Source organism: Vulpes lagopus, chromosome 21, assembly GCF_018345385.1.
Source record: "Vulpes lagopus strain Blue_001 chromosome 21, ASM1834538v1, whole genome shotgun sequence".
In the NCBI taxonomy this organism is placed as follows: Eukaryota; Metazoa; Chordata; class Mammalia; order Carnivora; family Canidae; genus Vulpes; species Vulpes lagopus.
In genome coordinates this window covers 2,486,041-2,506,100 of record NC_054844.1, presented here as the reverse complement: position 1 = coordinate 2,506,100, position 20,060 = coordinate 2,486,041, and the positions used below count along the sequence as shown (strand labels likewise).

The 20,060-nt window shown below is 39.4% G+C and overlaps 1 protein-coding gene across 9 annotated transcripts in view; it reads left to right on the top strand.

Moving 5' to 3' along the window:
* Positions 1-20,060, top strand: part of ERC1 (ELKS/RAB6-interacting/CAST family member 1) — a 549,485-nt gene that overhangs the window by 504,506 nt on the left and 24,919 nt on the right. For 5 of the 9 annotated variants that reach the window (XM_041736575.1, XM_041736573.1, XM_041736571.1 and 2 more), the window contains one exon: positions 1,228-1,416. In XM_041736575.1, the coding sequence (XP_041592509.1) occupies positions 1,228-1,416 (189 nt within the window). Of the gene's footprint in view, positions 1-1,227; positions 1,417-20,060 lie in introns of those variants that run through there. The other 4 variants (XM_041736581.1, XM_041736580.1, XM_041736579.1 and 1 more) reach the window with 1 other exon arrangement.

Below are 20,060 nucleotides of genomic sequence, written 5' to 3'. Positions count from 1 at the left end.
TATTGATTTCATAATAAAAAATATAAAACTTTGTTCATTTAAAGAATTCTGAAAGACACAAAGAATCAAGAGCAGGCCTCTGAGGAGGCCAGGGAGAAATCAGCGTCACTTTTGAAAGTAATGCCAGTCCTTATTTCTGTAAATGAAGATTATTGAGCTCCTTATTCATGAGGTGGGCCAGAGGTGTCCTGTGTATCGAAAATGCCAGCCTAGTGACATGCAGTAGGTGTAGACCTCTGCCTTGTATGCCCTGGGAACATTGTAAGAATTGCCAGCATTTTGATGGGGCTTCACAGCTCTCACAGCTGCTATATATCAAGCAGATGCTGCTCTAACATTTCAGCATTCTGAGATGTGAGATTGGGACGGATTCTTCCTAAGCACACCAGGCTTTGACCAACTATCAAGTACCTGACCTGAGTGTTGTCATGAGGGCTGTCAGATGAAATTCTGGAGCAGAAGCCATCTGTCATTTAATGTGCTTCCAAAGGGAGTCAAGGGATAGTTATTCATCCAGGGTAAAGGAAATAGAAAAAATTTTTTAATTCAGGACTGTTTTTTCAAGAAAAACAGCAAACCATTGTTACAACTGAGATAATTTCAGAGTCCTTGGCTGTGAGTCAGGTGTTTGGTGTTATATAAGAATTTATCAACCACTGTTTAAAAAGAATATCGGATAGTTCTGTGAAATGAATGAAGGGAGCTTAAGCCAGAATGAGGCAGATTTAGTAATGAGTTCACTCATCACATCTCATGGCCAAGAAAAACATGCACCTTCTCCAGAGACAGAATTTTTCTTCCATTCCAGGAGGTGAAGGAACACATGAAGTATATGTTGTCCAGATTTCAGTGAGCAGATTTCACTAGCAGTTTTTTGTAACCACTCATAAATAAATGGGAAGACAAATCGTGAGATAACTGGAGTCTTCCTATATCAGGAATGTCATCTCTTTAAAAACAAGTTAGTCCTGTGTTTAATCCCCTGCCTAAATACGGAACTCTCAGTTTCGCATTGATAGACTAAGCCAACATTCTCTACCTGTCTCACAGAAGTGGTTGGGTGGGACAGTGTAAATGTTCGAGTGTGTGGAACTGTATCTCTTTATAATCCTGAAGATGTCAATGGTGATTAGAGGAGCTTTAGTTGTCTTTAACTTGGGAGGCATAAAGATATTTGAACTTCTTGTTTCAGAATGACCTTGACTTTCCTCAATTTTTTCACTTCAGATCATCCAGCCCCTCTTAGAACTTGACCAAAATAGAAGCAAGTTAAAGTTGTATATTGGACACCTGACAGCCCTCTGCCATGACCGAGACCCCCTGATCCTCCGTGGACTTACTCCACCAGCTTCCTATAACTTGGACGATGACCAGGCAGCTTGGGAGAATGAGCTGCAGAAGATGACCCAGGAACAGGTCTGTCTCTCACTTGAACTTTTGACAAGGCACTGGTAAAATTCAGCTACTACTTAGATTGGTGTAAGAGGAGCTCCCTTGGGAAGTTCAGTGTTCAGATTGAAGATTCTTAGCAATGAGCAGTTCTTCAACAGATAATAGGAATTACCTTTTGCAAGAAGTACCACTTTATTCTTCCCTCAGTGTGACTTGCTCCGTTACTAGAAAGGGCTGCTTAGAAAGGAGAGAGTTGGGGCACTTGAGTGGCTCAGTCAGTTAAGCATTTGCCTTCACCTCAGGTCATGACCTCAGGATCCTGGAATCAAGCCCCACATTGAGCTTCCTGCTCAGTGGAGAGTCACCTTCTCTCTCTCCTGCTGCCTCCACCTACCCCCGGCCCCTGCCACTGATGCTTACACTTGTGCATGTGCGCACATGCTTTCTTTCAAATAAATCTTTATGGAAAAAAAAGAAAGATAAAAATGGATGAGGATAGCTATAGAGAACAGACATGGAAAGTGAACAAAAGAAAAATTGAATGAACACAGAAAAAGAGAAATAGAACCATTTTTAAAATATAAACTCTTAGCTCCTTTTGTTCTTAGTTTACAGAGGGGTTGATGATATCCCTACCTAGGCTATGGTCATACCAACTGAGAGACTTAATTGCATTCATGTTGTAAATTTAGAAAATTCTCCAGAATTTTGAAGTTATGTGCTATTTTCCAGCTAAATCCTTGCTGTTTGTTAAACACTGTTTGTTTTCTCATAATGTGTGATGGAAAATTTTGTTAAATACAGACATTTCCATGGTATAATGTTAAAGACAGCAATGTCAACCCATAGATCAAGAAATGCACACTGGAGTCTTAGAGCTGTATTTACTTCTCCATGATATGGATATTGCCTCATAGCAGACATTGTAGCTGATTTAGTTATCTACTTATTTGATGAGTAAAGATAAGGCCTACCGTTCAAATTTAGCATATTGCCATAGAAAATTTAACTTCTCTCTTTTTGAAGGAGGGAAGAATCTAAAGAAGAGAATGAAATTGGATTCCTAATAGCTCCTTTGGATATTAATAGCCATATAGTGAAAATGCAACTAAAAGCCCACTGGAAGGAGAATGCATGCCTAGTTAATTTTAAAAACTTTCACTTCAAAATTTTACAGAAGAACAGTGCTTCTTAAAGCACTGACATACTGCTATATCAAAACTGAACTGACATTAAACTTTCTTTGTATAACAGCTTGTCTTTGAAATGAAAAAGTATTTTTGCTTAGTTCTCTTTTTCAAATACACTGAAATGGACTTAACTCAGTTTTTCTAAGGGGAAAAAAAAAAATATCTCCAGGCTGAGACCAAAACAGGAAATTTCAAACTAGGAATTTTTCTGAAAGTTTTAAGTGAATGAAACCAAGAATTCATTAATAGGCTTGTCATGATACATTATGTTACAATCAGGCTACTGTAATCATCAAAAGAGTTTTGTTCACATTTATGAACTGTGTTATAAGTTTCTTCTTTTTTTTTTTTTTTAAAGATTTTATTCATTTACTTATGTGAGACACACAGAGAGAGAGGCAGAGACACAGGCAGAGGGAGAAGCAGGCTCCTCGCAGGGAGCCTGATGTGGGACTCGATCCCAGGACTCCAGGATCACACCCTGGGCCAAAGGCAGGCGCTAAACCACTGAGCCACCCAGGGATCTCCCCTATAAGTTTTTTCTTGATTGAGAATATGCTCAGTCACTGTAGTTACTGCCTGAGGTGTGTGAAGTTGTGTCTTTAGCAGGCTTCTCTGGGAATCCGGAGAAACAGGAGACTTAGGTCATCCATAAAGGAATACAGCAACTAACACTACCTTCTATAAGCTGCTCCTTGGCTGCTAAAGATTGGCAGAGAAACCAAACAGTTTTCTGCTACCTCACTGCAAGTAAGAATTTAAGGGAACAGTGCAGGTTTTTGAGAAAGATGACCCCTAATACTCAAAATGATTGGTCTGTGAAAGTATTACGATCAAGGTTTACCTTAGTTTTTTTGAAGCCCAAGAAACATAAGACCCAAATCATTGCCAAATATGCACATCGATTTTGTGTGTGTGTGTGTGTGTGTGTGTGTAGTGTGTTTACGTATTTGTTTTGGGGGATGAAGAGCCCTCTGCAGCTAACATTTGTGTTAGCCAACTGTGTATGTCCAGTGCCATTCACTGCCACCATCCCCACCTCCCAGTAACACCCTCATGGGACAGGACAGGAGCCTTGTCTGTCCCAAGAATAATGCCTAGCATATAGTATCTGCTCAATAAATATTTGTTGAATGAGGGGATCCCTGGGTGGCTCAGCTGTTTGGCACCTGCCTTCGGCCCAGGGCGTGATCCTGGAGTCCCGGGATCGAGTCCCACGTTGGGCTCCCTGCAGGGAGTCTGCTTCTCCCTCTGTCTGTGTCTCTGCCTCTCCCTCTCTGTGTCTATCATGAATAAATAAATAAAATCTTTTTTAAAAAATTAAATAAATAAATAAATAGATAGATAAATAAATAAATAAATAAATATTTGTTGAATGAATAAGAGAAGAAGAGAGATTGGATAAATCCCATACTCCTTATCATATGCTACAAGGCTTTCTTTCATTTGGCCTATTTATTAAATGCACATCTCTTCTCATCTAAGCCTTGAAGCATACTCAAGCACTTAGTTTTATACCTACAGTTTTTATACTTCTGCCCTTTTGCTCATGTTGTTCCTTCTGCCTAATATGCCCTTCCCTACCTTGTCTCCCTGGGCAATACCTAAATAGGAATCTGAGTTTTTATAAGCTCAGCTCAGACATCATTTCTTCTATGTATCCATTCCTGAAACCCTAGGCAGAATGTGCCACTCCCTCTTTAGGGTTTCTGTAGTACTACTACACTTATATTTGTTTTCATATCCATCTTCCTATTCTAGCCTTCCTGTCTGTTAAAGACCTGAACTACAAAATTTTCATCTTAAAATTAGCACCACATCAACAAGTACCACTTTCTCAGTAACTTAAATGAGCAAGTGAATTCTGGTGAGTTCTGCATAGTTTACTAGTTTGTATTTCATATTTGAGATTCTTATTTCTCCAATTAGGGAAGCTTCTTCACTGCCAGAACCATCTTGTATTTTTTAAGTGCCTAGCACAGTATTATATGTGTAGAGAATGTTTAGTATATACTTAGCTGATTATTTATCCATTGGGCAACCCAAGACAGTTTCCTCAGTGCCATTCAGTAGCTTTGGATAAGCATACTATTGATGTTAGTAACCATTCAGACTCATCCTGAGTCATAACCCTATAATCTGCAACTGCTCAGCCTATAGAAATAGAAACTTATATCAGAAGATTTCACAGAATTGTTTTATTTCCTTTGCCTTTTTAGAGGCTGGCTATCACACCAACTAAACTTACAGATTTGCTTTTTTTTTATTATTATTTATTGTTTTTTGCTTTATGTATCCTAAAGCTCTGTTATTGAGTACATACACATTAACAATTGGTATGTGTTCTTGATGAATTGATTTATTATTATGTAATGTCTCCCTTGAAAACTAGTGGTATTCCATGCTCTGAAATGTGTTTTGCCTGACATTCGCATAACCATTCTAGTTTTCTTTAGGTTAATGTGTGCGTGGTATATCTTTCCATATATTTGCTTTTAAGCTATCTGGGTCTTTATATGTAAAAAAAGTTTCTTGCAGACAGCATATATTCCACCAGCACCAGGCACAGGTCTAGCAGGCAAGGCTATTTCTTCCTCCTTGGTTCCACAGGGCAGGGCTACCTCCTAGGTTTCAGTAGGCCAGGTTATCACCTAGGGCTAGAGGGGTGGAGTTGCCACCCCAGAGGACCTAGAGGACAGAGCATCCTGCCAAAGAGGATTATTCTTAAGCCTTAAAATCTAATAGAATTTACCTTGCAAGGTTTTCAACTTGCTTGAGACCCATGACCCCTCCTGGAATAGGAATGTCTAACTGTCCTACTACTGCTGTATTTTAGAAGTAGATAAGTTGTCTGGTTTCAACAGGTTCATATCTAGAGAGGAATTTTTGCCTTAGGATGAATCATACCTTGAGTCTCATCCACATTTGATTTAGATGAGATTTGGAATTTAGAATTGAGGCTGAAATGAGTTAAGACTTTTGGGGTGTTGGGATGAGAATAAATGTGTTTTGCATGTGAGAAACACAGGAATCTTGGGGGAGTGGAGGTGGGATATTACAAGCTGAATTATGTCCCACCAAATTTGTATATTGAATCCCTAACTCCCAAAATGTGACTGTATTTGCAGATAGAGCCTTCAACGAGGTAATTAAGTTAAAATGAGGCTGATAGGGTGGGCCCTAATCCAATATAACTGGTGTCCTTAAAAGAAGAGATTAGAACCTACAGAGAGATGCTAGGAGTACGTAATCACAGAAGAAAAAAAAACATGTGAGGAAGGCAGTCATCTGAAAGCCAAGGAGAGACCTCAGTAGAAATCAACCCCCAACACCTTGATCTTGAACTTCTAAGTTCCAGAACTGTGAGAAAATACATTTCTGTTGTTAAAATACACCCAGTCTGTTATACTTTATGTAGCAGCCTTGCAAGCTAATATGCCTTCTTTTTGAAAGATACTCTTCTCTGGATATAGAATCCTAGGTTGACTGTTTCATTTTTTAATATTTTAGAGATGCTGTTACATTTTTACCTGGCTTCCACAGTTTCAGATAAAAAGTCTTTTATATTCATGTACATATTTTTTCCTTGGTCATGTTTCTTTTTTCTCTGACTGCTTTCAAGATTCTCTTTTTATCTTTTGTTTTCAGCCATTTGAAAATAATCTGCCTACTTGTGTTTTTCTTTATATTTCCTGTTTGGACTAAAATCCTGTTTTGGATCTCTGAATCTCTTGGATCTGTGTTTTGTTGTCTTTCATTAATTTTAGAAAATTCTTGGCTATTATCTCTTCAAATATTTTTTGCCCCTTTCTCTCTTCTACGACTACACCTACATATTTGTTCAATTATTTGATCTTGTCCCATATCTTTTGGATGTCTGTTTTGTTTTGTCTTTCATGTTATATTTCGTGATTCCTACTATGAATCTGGATAATTTCCATTGGTCTGTCTTTAAGTTCGCTTGTGTTTTTTGTGTGCCTCATAATTTTTTTATTAAATGGTAAATATTATATGTAAAAGAACAATTGGAACTGAGGTCAGTAATATTTATGTCTGGAAATAGGCATTCCTCTTCCATAAGTCAGTAATTGAGCTGGATTTGAGTCTTGTTTTTGCTATAGTTACCTGTAGTGCACCACAGGCTTCAAATTTTCCAGTGAGCTACCACTATCATGTCTTTTTTTTTTTTAAGATTTTATTTATTTTACTCATGAAAGACCCAGAGAGAGGTAGAGACATAAGCAGAGGGAGAAGCAGGCTCTATGCAGGGAGCCCAGTGCAGAACTCAGTCCTGAAATCCTGGGATCACGCCCTAAACCAAAGACAGACACCCAACTGCTGAGCCACCCAGGCGTCCCACCACTATCATGTCTTTAATATAAATTCTAGAGTATTGATTTTTTTGTTTTTCCACTGTGTTCTCAGCTTTCAGTAGGTTCCCCATGCCTTTGTCATGGAAGGCTCTTTCTGTATGCTCTTTCCCTTCAAGTAGCAGACTGCTTTTGTTTCTCAGTCCAGTACTCATGGTCGGATCAGGGGAAGTTTTTTCATTTTTCTGCTCCAGACTCAGTCTTAGGCAGCCCTGGTTTCAGTGTTTCTGCCCCATCCCCAGTGACAGACAATCCTCCATGAATCCAGCATTGACACTAGATAACATACAACTAACATCTCTTCAAGGAGTTGAGTTATTGGTTCTTGGGGCAAGTATTAATAGAACTATGTGAAAATTGTGGGAAATTTTCAACTAAAACTTGTCAGTATATGCAGGCAATTAGAGGCTTTAAATTTTCAGACTTATTTTCATTGAGCTCATGAATTTGGGTCTTGGTGTATTTGGGAGGGATAAAAATGAGTTTGACCTAAATGTTAGGTATGTCTTTAAAAGGTTATGTCAAACATATGCTACATATTATCTCCTTGGTTTCAGGAAGATACAATAAGGTAGGTTACTCTAGATATTTGCAGATGCAGATACTGGAAATACCACACCCCTATGTGTAACCTTTCTCATAGCTGCAAGTGATTGTATTCCACTTTACAATGAGGTGAGGAAACATTTATAAGTCTATGGCTCTCCTATTTATACACTTTTGTGTTGTATAACATGATTTCCCTACAACAATGAACAACTTTTCAACTTGTCACCAGCACAATGGTTCATAGAAAGTGAATGTAGAAACGAGGTTGGAGCATAATATCGTTCATGGGTCAAAGTACCCTGATTTGAAGAAATTGTATGTATTGTGATTTACACACACTGGCCAGAGTCAATATAGTCACCAAACACTAAACAGATTCATTTGGGAATGAATACCTATAGTTAGTTGTTTACACTTTAAGCATTTTGGTGTGCAGGTAAATGGATACATGCAGATTATATTTTAAAGACTTGGTATTTGGGTCCTATTCCTTTGGTTTTCTTTTTCTTTTTTTTAAGATTTTATTTATTTATTCATGAGAATACACAGAGAGGAGAGAGAGGCAGAGACACAGGCAGAGGGAGAAGCAGGCTTCATGCAGGGAGCCTGACGTGGGACTCGATCCAGGGTCTCCAGGATCACACCCTGGGCTGCAGGCGGTGCTAAACCGCTGAGCCACCAGGGCTGCCCTCCTTTGGTTTTTTATCTCTACACTTTACCAGGGATACATTGTTCAAATAGTGAATTTAAGGCTACTTCCTCTCTAGCTGCAATCTTGTTAAGGTCCAACAACCAATTAAATTTGGAATAGGTCATATTTCAGATAGCTTATGGCCAAAGAAAGCTTGTTTTTAAACATCTTTATATACAAAAGAACCATCATTTTATCTTTGAGATAATTTTTTTCAAGCTCACATTACATTATTTTTACTTATCATAAAATTAAGAAGTTATATTCATAGAATTGTATTCAGTTAGCTTTGAGGTTAAAGGGAAGCATGTTCCAAAAGGATGAAATGAATAATCAGCAACTCAGTTCTAAATCTTACAATATCTGAATTGAGTGAGTAGTTCTGGAAGCAGTGCCTCCCTAGAGGGATAGAGAGTTTCAGAATCTCTTAAAGAAATGTCCTCTATTCTTTGTTCCAATTTTCATGATTCTAATAATCAAGGGGAAATGAAGTTAGAGAAAAATAAGGTGAATCCAGAAGTGAGCTCTCAGGCAGTGTCAAGAGAGAAACTTGATTAATTATGGAGTTTGTGTAACAGATAAAACCCAATGAGGAGTCCCCATGGGTCCTCATCTAGAATCAAATTATAAGTCACGTCTTCAATATCCTTCCAGTATATACAGTGAGTTTCCATAGGCTTTTTCTTTTTTTAACATCTCAATGTATAACAACACCAGAGTTCATTTAAATAGACATGATTTTAAGGAGACCCTAAATATTACTGCCCAAGTATTCAGATATTCAGGACTCCTTAGAGTCCTGTCTGAGTCTAAGGCTGTGTATGGCATAGAACAACGTAAATCCAGAACATCTTATTATATCAGAAAGTAAGGAAGTGTTCAAGAGTGGTAGGGTATGTCAAAAGGACATGGGACTCTCAATGAAAAATTTTGAAGAATTTGAGCAACAAAATCAATATTGATAATAGATTGAATTAAATGGAAATCTATGCCCTTTGAACAAAATGAAGCCCATTGAATAAAATGGAAATCTATGAATCTATACCAGTATAAAGAAATGAATGAATAAACGAATAGGAGAGAAAGGAAAGCTGTATCCTATAGAAGAGTGTGGGCTAATAAAAGTGGAAGGAATGATGGAATTAGAGAATCACTATTTGGCAACCATCATAGTAATAACTGCTTTGGGCAAGAATCATCAATAAATGTGGAAACCAGTATGTAAAAGTTTGTATTTGCATAGTGAAAGTATCTCTTCATAAATAAGGTATTCCACTCAATTAACACAAAACTCTTTTAGTTAATTTATATTGGAAAAACCTAAAAGATACCATTTAAACCAAGTGACTGAAGTAAATTAACATCACCATTAGTAGGACAAATCAGCATTATATATTTTCTGATAATATGCACAAGAAGAACAAAGATATACTTCTACTAAACAATATGTAATCTAAATTTAACGATTAGGAAGCATATATGAATTTATATGTAGGTACAACAAATGAATGATAAAGCAAAGATAGTAAAATGTTATCAAGTATTCTGGATGAAGAGTTGGACAGGTCTTTATATTCTTGCAACTTTTCTGTAAGTTTGAAATTATTTCAAAATTTTAAAAAATTTTAAACTTAGGTCAGTAAATATGAGGTTCAGATTTTCATCATCTTGTGAAAATGGAGATGCCTAAGAGTATTAAAAATATGAAGAAGTGTACTAGTATAGACAACTCCAAAATATTACTTATAGGCAGCAACAAGATGATACAATCAGTTACAGAATGAACTGTAACTGTATATTGTATATTTGTATATTGACTAATGCAGTGTTACCCCATGACCTGTGGGTAGACATTTTAAGAAGGCAGTTTTTAGTTCAACAGAAAGAAAAGCTTACTGGATCTGTCAGCAAGCAAATGGATAGCCATATATGAAATCTGTTTTTCATTGGATGAGAAGCTCTTCACTTGGGGTTGTAGAAAGGATTCAGCATTGGGAGATGATTTGAATCAGGTTATTTTTAAGGTTGTTTTTTTCCCCCCAACCCTGATTGTCTATTGTTCTAGTGTAAAGGGAATGTAAATATTGCCTCTCAAAATTTTAGGACTGTATTTGAATATGACATTGTAGCTCAAACAAAAAATAAAATAAGTAGAAGACTTAAGAGGAAGACAGGAATATTTTTAAAATAATTGTTTCAAAAGGGCAGCTTATATAGAACAATTAAAGGCACAGAGCTCAGTTATAGGGTGAAGGGTTTTTTTCCAAATGGTAAGAAGGCCCATGTTTCTCCTTTTTTTTTCTGTTTCTTCTGAGGACAGAATGAGAGGGTATATTAAATTACAAAAAGAAACATTCCGGTTAAACAGGGAAGAATCTGTGAACATGGAATAAATTTCAAAGGGCTATGATAGATTTTGCTTTCAGAGATTTAAAAACTAACATTGAGTCCCAGACCTTTAGTGCCCCCACCCTAACCCCATCATAGTTGTCAATATTTTGCCCATTTGATACAAATCATGTCATGCTATCCATAAATATATTTAGCCTATATGTTGAATGATTGAATATTTTTGAAAATGCAGCTTTCATTTCTGCAACTTTAATAGCCCTGGAATTTTAGGTAAAGCCAGTGTTTTTGGTTCTAAAATTGTGCCTTTGTAAACAAGGGTTAGCAATGGGTAGTTGGTTTTAGGCCTTAATAAAGAAATGTGTTTTAATTTCAGATATTAGCTAAATGGTAGGTATATAGCCAAAAGTGCCCCAAATTTAGCAGGTATAGAAACATAAACACTAAACATAAGAGAAAAAATGAAAAAAATTGGACTTTATCAAAACTTTAAGCTTGTGTTCATCAAAATGCTGCGAGAAAATATTTTCTGTGTGTGTGTGTGTGTGTGTGTTGAACAAAGGACTTCCATTGAGAAGATAAGTTTTAAAAGTCAATAACAGGGACACCTGGGTGGCTCAGCGGTTGAGCATCTGCCTTTGGCTCAAGTCGTGACCCGGGGTCCCAGGATCGAGTCCCATATCGGGCTCCTTGCATGGAGCCTGCTTCTCCCTCTGCCCGTGTCTCTGCCCCTCTCTTTGTGTGTGTCTCTCATGAATAAATAAATAAAATCTTTTAAAAATTTTTAAAAATAAATAAAAGTCAATAACAAAAAGACAAAACAACGTAATTTTTAAGCAGACAGAAGACTTGAATAGACATTTCACAAGATGAAAATACACAAATTAAACATATGAAAAAATGCACAAATGAAAGCCACAATAAGATTGTACTACAATATCACAAAAAAATGGTTGAAATTAACAAAACTGGTAATACAGTTGTTAGTAAGGATATGCAGCCCCTAGAACTCAGCTACATTGCTAGTAAGAATGTAATGTGGTACAAGACTTTGGGGAACCGTTAGGCAGTTTCTTACTAAATTAGATATACTCCTATTCTATAATCCAGCAGTTCCCTTCTTACTAAAGAGAAGTGTGCACAAAAAGATGTGTACTAGAGTGTTCAGAACAACTTTATTTTTAAAAGCCCCAAACTGGAAACAGTCCACATGTCATTAACAAATTAGATATTTTTAACTATCATGTATCATGTAATGGAATACTACTAAGCAGTAAGCAACAATGAACTAGTAATACAAGTAACTTTACAAATGAACCTCAAAAACACTATATCAAAAAAGCCAGATACAAAATAAAATGTTATTAATGTATGATTTCATTTGTATGACATTTATGAACAGGGTAAACTAATCCGTGTTGGTAAAATTAGTACACTGGTTACCAAAGGAATTGACTGAAAAAAAGAATACAAGAGACTTTCTGGAATGTTGGAAATGTTCTATAATTTGGCTAGGGAGACAGTTATGTGGGTAAATGGATTTACCAAAATTCATCAAATTGTACACTTAAAGATCTATGCATTTCACAATATGTCGATGGTAGTTAAAATGAAAACAGTGGCGTTTGGCTGGCTCAATCAGAAGAGCATGTGACTCTTGATCTCGGGGACATGAGTTTGAGCCCCAAATTGGGCATGGAGCCTACTTTTAAAAAATAAGTAAACTTTTTTAAAAAAAAAAACTTTAGTAAAATATGAAAACAGAGAAATCATACCCCACAACTAGTCTCTTTTTAACTTTTTGAAGCAGTTAGACTGATAAGCAACATTTGCTAAAAAGCTAAAAATGGAGTTTCTCCTTAGAAAACAAATTCTTTTTTTCCACCATGAATGCTAGCCTCCAATCAGGGGCCCAAACACACTGGAATGAACTTATATCAGCCAGCCTGCTCTGTGGGTCATGGAGCTTTGAATTCCAGCTCCCTTTCCCAGCACTCCGTCCCATTTTTTAATTTCCAGGGAAGTATTGTTCCAAAACTTGGCTCAGACCTTGTCATCTCCTTGGATTCCTTCTTCATTTGTTTTCTTGATTTTGATCAATCACTCTTTGGCTTGTATCCCTCTCTTTTCAAGATGGTGAATCAGGAGTGTGTAATGCTGGGGCAGTATTGGGCACAGAACCTAAAAGTCATCTACCCTCACTCAGGGAATGCATCAATTATCAGTCACAACATAACGTTTCATTCTTCTCTCTTGAATGCATTTGCACAGATTGTTGTCCCACACGAGTGAGCCAAATGGACTTATGAGCTGTTGGGGGGCAAGGGATAGGGGACAGCAGGAAGAGAACATAAGAAAAGAAACAGAATAGTTCTTTGTGGGGCAACAAACTTTGTTCTGGTTCCCAGCCTGACTGTTTCTAATCTGGCTTTCTTCTTTTTGTGATGTTTGAACTCCTTATCCAAAAAAACTAAGAGCAGCAGAGTTTGAGAGGCTAAGAGAGAGGCAAGACCAGCAATCCAGCAAAAATAACTGCAGAGCTGTGAAGATAAATGTGTGTCTGTATCAGAACTGGGCTTGAGTATAGTGTGTGTGTGTGTGTGTGTGAACAAATTTATGAGAAAAACCCTGTGGAGTAGCCTCACTGCTTCTCTCCCTCTGCTCTCATACAGTCTGGCACTTTCTCCTCCCTCTGACAGCTGCCATTAACCTTTTTCTGCAAAGAGCAGAGTATCTTGCCAGTTGGATGTTGAAAATCTGTCAGAGAAAAGCTTGTTCAAAAAAAAAGGGGGAGGAAGATAGGGAAGAGCTGGGCAGACACCACAAGAGAGGATGGGGGCTGACAGGGTGCTAAGCTGAGCCATAGGACACCCTGCTGTTGTCTTCTGATAAAACCTCCAAAAGCTGAGTTGGGGAAAGGATGAGGAAATGAGGATTTGAATATAAAGACAATAAGGACCTCTTACATAGCTGAAATTACACAGATATTAAGCTTTATTTGCACTCACTCCCAGTGTGAGAGTATCCTTATGGTGCACCCATGAAAGGAAGCACTTAAATGGGGACAGAGCTACAGGCTTGGTGCAGAATGGAGTATAATCTTGCTTGTGGAGAGAGAATATTAAAAGGCTTAGCTAGACCAGAACTTTTTTTGATAGAAAAGATCAAGATCCCTCCAACCATTTCCTTTCTTACTTCTCTCAGAGGAGGGGAATTCTCCTTTTTCTGTTTTGTCTGCAGGTCTTTCCCTCCACTTCTTGACTAGGATAGCTCTTGGTCCTCGTTACTGGTGCCTACCCCCAACTAGTCTGTACTAAATAAAAGTGAACATAAAACACCTACTCTGAATTCAGGTCTCATGTCCTTAACTTTGCAACAAAAAATGCAAGAACCTTTTTTTAGTCTAGTTTTTATTAGCTTGGTCTTGCACTGGACTCTTTAGAGTTCTAAAGTATGAATATGGAATGTTTTGTTAATTACAGAGCTCTGTGTTTATAGAGATCTTAATGTTTTCTAGCTTCCCTAACTGCATTTTTCCTTTTGTGTTTAAAGTATTCCCGTGGGAGAAGAGGTTAACACTCGTGATTCCCTAGAGCTCCTGCAGGAGCAATTATTTACCATCTTGGTATTTTAATGAGTCTTGACAATTGCTACAGTCCAGTACATTAAACACGGCTCTGTCATCTCCAATGTCATCTTACACAGATAGTGCTCCCACGATGAAGCAAAGGAGAAAATTAATCCTGTGGATACAAAAAAAAAAAAAAAAAAAAACATGACCAGCATAAGCACTGCAAACTTAAAGCCAGTAGAACTTAGAAACTTTGGAAATGACAGGTTTTTGGTCTAGTCAGAACATTTGAAATAAATGGCCCTAAGCTTTCTTCCAAACTATTTCTTTACCAAATGTTTGGTGGGACAGTCTAGAAATAGATTTTCTATGGGCAGCATCTCCTATGGTGTATGCCAGGGGCTCCACCGTATTTCTACCCCAGCACACCAGAAGGATACAAAGCTCCTGTGGTAACAGTGGCTAGGTGCAACAGTCATTCTCTAAGGGAAACTTATTTAAACTTAAGAAAAGACAAAGATGGGGGAGTACACCTCTCTCCCAATGGGACAGAACCTTTTAGATGTAAAATCAAAAGGATACCTTGACATAAAAGCAATCTTCAGGGATCCCTGGGTGGTGCAGCGGTTTAGTGCCTACCTTTGGCCCAGGGCGCGATCCTGGAGACCCGGGATCGAATCCCACGTCGGGCTCCCGGTGCATGGAGCCTGCTTCTCCCTCTGCCTATGTCTCTGCCTCTCTCTCTCTGTGTGACTATCATAAATAAATAAATATTAAAAAAAATATATAAAAGCAATCTTCAGTCTATGTACAGGCTGTACTACCATTCCTGACTTGGCTCTCCTGTGCCCCACAACCTAAAGCCCTGCTTCCAGACAGTATGGGGAAATACTGCCACAGACCTCCCTTCCTGCAGTCTGACGAGTCCCTGCTACTTGAATGACCTAGCCCTTCACAGCGGCCACTAGTTACTGTTCTAGCTGTTGTTGCTGTTACTCCCTAAGTCTCTAAGAGAACCTCCTGTACCCCTTTTAAGAATATCTTGTTGCTGGAGCTACTCCATAGAAGTGAGGTTTTCTGCTAAGTAGGAGAGATGGGACTGGACCACATTCACCCGCCACTGAGGCAAGCGAAAATGTTTTTCTAAAGTCCGGAGTTAGAGCCCAGAAGGCATCTTCCAATATGTAAAATGTTACGAATGGCAGTTAAGTTCTATGATATCATATACCAACAATATTGTATTAGTTTGCAAGGCTGCCATAACAAAATACCACAGACCAGGTGGCTTGAACAACAGTAATTTATTTCTTACAGTTCTGGAAGCTAGCAGTTCAAGACTGAGACATTGGCACGGTTGGTTCCTCCTGAGGCCTCGTCCTTGGCTTGCAGATGGCCGCCTCCTCACTGTATCCTCACATGGCCTTTCCTTCATGTACATGCATCCCTGGTGTCCCTGTGTCCAGATTGCCTCCCCTTCTTCACAAGGACACCAGTCATTGCAATAGGACGCCCCCTAACAGCCTCATCTTAACTCAGTTACCTCTTCAGATCTTTAAAGTAGATATTGCTCCTTTAATTATCTGCATTCTGAGGATATGGGATTAGAGCTTCAATATGTGAGTTGGGGGAGGGAGCATGATTCAGCCCAGAGCAAGCATTATGGGTCAGTATCTCATGGGGACTGCTTGGGAACCTAACTACCACTTAGGTAATTGTTTCTGGGTTTCAAACAACTGACTTTCAAACAAACTCTGGAAACAGCATTCCAAATAAATCATGAGGCCCTGCTTATTAAAAGGGGGGGGGGGGAGTACTGCACTACTGCACAATCTGTTACTCACATCCACTAATTACAGAATACTCCCCCCAGGGGAGTTGCAGGGTGTGCTGGTGACTTCAGTCCAAAATGCTATGTGAAAAGAAGTTAGTCATTGGACCTTCCTCAAAAAAGCTGTGTAATCGACATAAAGGCACATAAAACATGAAGCTGATACTTGTTTAGTGAATGAATGAAATCAGGAATTTTCTAGAGGTATTCTTCTATACTGTATGAATGCCCCTTTATTGCTCTGCCTACTAATTTTTATATAAAAGACCACTTAGGCACAAAAGAAAATCTCCCTACCTGGCCTGTGTTCTCCTAGTGAAAGGGAGCCTTTAATTTTAACACTTAACAGATCTTGTTTTAAATTGCAGTGATACTTAGTAGTACTATAAATTAGGTTTTGGTTGATGAATTAGGTTTTAATATTATCAGACTTTAAAAATCTTACCTTTTTTTTTTTAAGATTTTATTCTTAGATAATCTCTGTACCCAGTGTGGGGCTCAAACTCACAACCCCAGGATCAAGAGTCACATGTTCCACTGATTGAGCCAGCAAGACCCCTTAATATTACCCTTTTTTTTAAGAGTTTATTTATTTATTAGGGTGAGCAAGAGAGAGAGAGATGAGAGAGAGAGAGAGCATGAACCAGGGGTTGCGGGAGTAGGAGCAGAGGGAGAGGGAAAACCAGACTCCCCACTGAGCAGGGAGCCTGATTCAGGGTTCAATCCCTGGACTCCAGGATTATGACCAGAGCTGAAGGCAGACACTTACCCGACTGAGCCACCCAGGCACCCCTAATCATACCGTTTTCTAGTGTAAACCTAAGCCAAAAGGTCAGACACTAACATCCTTTTGCCAACCTAACAGAAAAGCATGATAGTAGTGGCTTAAAAGTAGTAGGATGTGGGACGCCTGGGTGGCTCAGCGATTGAGTGTCTGCCTTCGGCTCAGGGTGTGATCCCAGGATGCGGGATCAAGTCCCGGGCTTTCTGCAGGGAGCCTGCTTCTCCCTCTGCCTGTGTCTCCGCCTCTCTCTCTCTCTGTGTGTCTTTCACGAATAAAATAAATCTTTTAGAAAAAAAAGTAATAGGATGGGATGTTTGATAAAGCTCCTGCCTATATGTCTGAAATTTCACTGTTCAGTTTATTCCTTTGAATCAGTTATCCCTCCAAGACACTGCCTTTTTAAATGCAGATATTCAGGAAGGATAGCACATTGGCATCATCACCTTTGCATACCTGGGGTACCTGAACACCAGAATGTTAAGAACAGTGAGTAACTGGGAAAGTTCAAAAAAGGGCCACATAAGGGATCCCTGGGTGGCTCAGCGGTTTAGTGCCTGCCTTTGGTCCGGCGTGTGATCCCGGAGTCCCGGGATCAAGTCCTACATCGGGCTCCCTGCATGGAGCCTGTTTCTCCCTCTGCCTGTGTCTCTACCTCTTTCTCTCTCTCTGTCTTTCATGAATAAATAAATGAAATCTTTAAAAAAAAAAAAAAAGGCCACATTGCCAGATTAAAAACCAGATTAATCTTCTCAGTGTAAACCAGGCCTGGTGATAAAACATCATTATACTTCAGATTCTCTGGTTTTAGGCTATTTGATGCATCAAGAGTAATGGGAAATCATACCAACATTTTGCAAGTCTTTAGCCTAAATTTGAATCAGTAGATACTATTCCTAAAAGTATGTTTACCACAGAGGCATGTTAGGATGCACCTAGCAGGAAGGTAGGGAATCATTGAAAAGTTACCTAACTAGATTTTCTCTAGCATCCTATGATGAGACACAGGGAAGGCACAATGAGAAGTCTTCATGAGATCTAAAGAACTCCTCTAACTAGAAATAGGCTGCAGGCTCTCATTTGGGGATCACTGTTCTTTTTTTTTTTTTTTAATTAATTTTTATTGGTGTTCAATTTACCAACATACAGAAAAACACCCAGTGCTCATCCCGTCAAGTGTCCACCTCAGTGCCCGTCACCCATTCCCCTCCAACACCCGCCCTCCTCCCCTTCCACCACCCCTAGTTCGTTTCCCCGAGTTAGGAGTCTTTATGTTCTGTCTCCCTTCCTGATATTTCCCAACATTTCTTTTCCCTTCCTTTATATTCCCTTTCACTATTATTCATATTCCCGAAATGAATGAGAACATACACTGTTTGTCCTTCTCCGATTGACTTATTTCACTCAGCATAATACCCTCCAGTTCCATCCACGTCGAAGCAAATGGTGGGTATTTGTATTTTCTAATTGCTGAGTAATATTCCATTGTATACATAAACCACATCTTCTTTATCCATTCATCTTTCAATGGACACCGAGGCTCCTTCCACAGTTTGGCTATTGTGGACATTGCTGCTATAAACATTGGGGTGCAGGTGTCCCGACGTTTCACTGCATCTGAATCTTTGGGGTAAATCCCCAACAGTGCAATTGCTGGGTCGTAGGGCAGGTCTATTTTTAACTCTTTGAGGAACCTCCACCCAGTTTTCCAGAGTGGCTGCACCAGTTCACATTCCCACCAACAGTGTAAGAGGATCACTGTTCTAATGGTATTTTATCAGGAATGAGCTATGTTTATTCGTACATGGATAATTTAAGCTGGAGAGAATTTAGAGATCTTTGAATCTCCACTCCCCTTTTTTTTCTTTTGTACTTTTGCATACAAGGAGGCTGAGGCCACAGAGGTAAAGTGACCTGCCCAAGATGATGAAGCTAAATGGCACAGTTGGGATAGGACATTTCCTTCCATTTCAGACCTCTCCCCACTACTGCACATCAAAACCCCCTCTGGAAGAAAATCCTCTTGGCTGGTCAGAGGAGGCTCTAGTAATAACAGTATTCTCTTTTGGTTAGTGTTATAATACACATGATGCTGCAAGGCCACTTGCCTTCTAACCCAAGCAGAGTGTGTGTTAATAATGGATCACAGCAGAGAGGTGCATGTCTTCCTGCATTGTGCACAGACCAAGTACTGTGACTTTCTTCAGGGGAGAAAAGTTCATGGTAGATCATTTAAAGTATCTATGAAGAAGTTTCTGGAACCTCAGGGATGCAGCTTTGCCAGCACCTCTCTTGCTCCATACACACTCAGTTGAACCCTCAGCGTTAGGCCCTTATGTACCAGCTAGTGTACTGCAGCCCACAGGCAACCATCCTATAGGTGCCAGGCATAACTGGGAAGAGCCACATGCTGGGGTGTTGCTGGGGTGTTTATTTGGCCTCCTTGGGTTGTGTGCAGTGGGATGATCCCATGACTTCTCCATCATCTCTTGAAGAGCTCACATTCTCACTTGGCAACCTCTTAAGGTTCAGTTCACCTCCCGCTCCAGCTGCTTCCTCAGAGAGAAAAGATCTGGTGATCCTTCCCTCCATAAGCTACCTGAAACTTCAGAGAAGTACTTGCTTTGCTGTGGACTTGCCTTCTCAAGCTTTGGTCACTCTTTCCATGTGGAAATAAAGCTGGGTGAGGCCATTTGAGCTCTGGACTGCCATGGCTTTGCCCATACTTTCTGGAGGAACTATGCTATGAGTGTGGTAAGCCTTAACATTCATTGAGTCAGACTGGACTAGAAATGTCCCTGGAGCCTCTCATTCTCAACACTGACTGCAAAATTCTGAGCATTAGGGGCTATGAGAATATCCTTTGAACCTCAACCATCCCCAAGAACTTTCAAGTCACATCACATATTTTCTTCCCTTTAGCAATCTGAATTAGTTACATAGAATTCCAGACACCTACCTCATCCCCAGCCTTGTCCATGTCACATATAGAAAGGTAATACTACATCATTGTATTATGCTTGCCCCTCACAGCTGCTCATGGTCCTCTGTAAGATGGCCATGCATACCCAGGGGAATCATTCAGAACAGCCCACGTGATTCCAGAGCACCCCTCCCAAGGCCCTTCTGAATTATTGAGCCAGGAACTTGTACCACATTGAGGGGTCTTCTGTCATCCACCAAGGAGTCAGGAGACACCACTCCAGGAATATGTCAGGTTGGCAGTGAAAACAGAAAACCTCAAGCAGGATCCCTATGGGAGGTTTTCCAGTCTCTCCCTGCCACACTCACCCCAGAATCAGACCCAGGTGCTAGAAATAGCAGGCAGCAGTCCTGGGC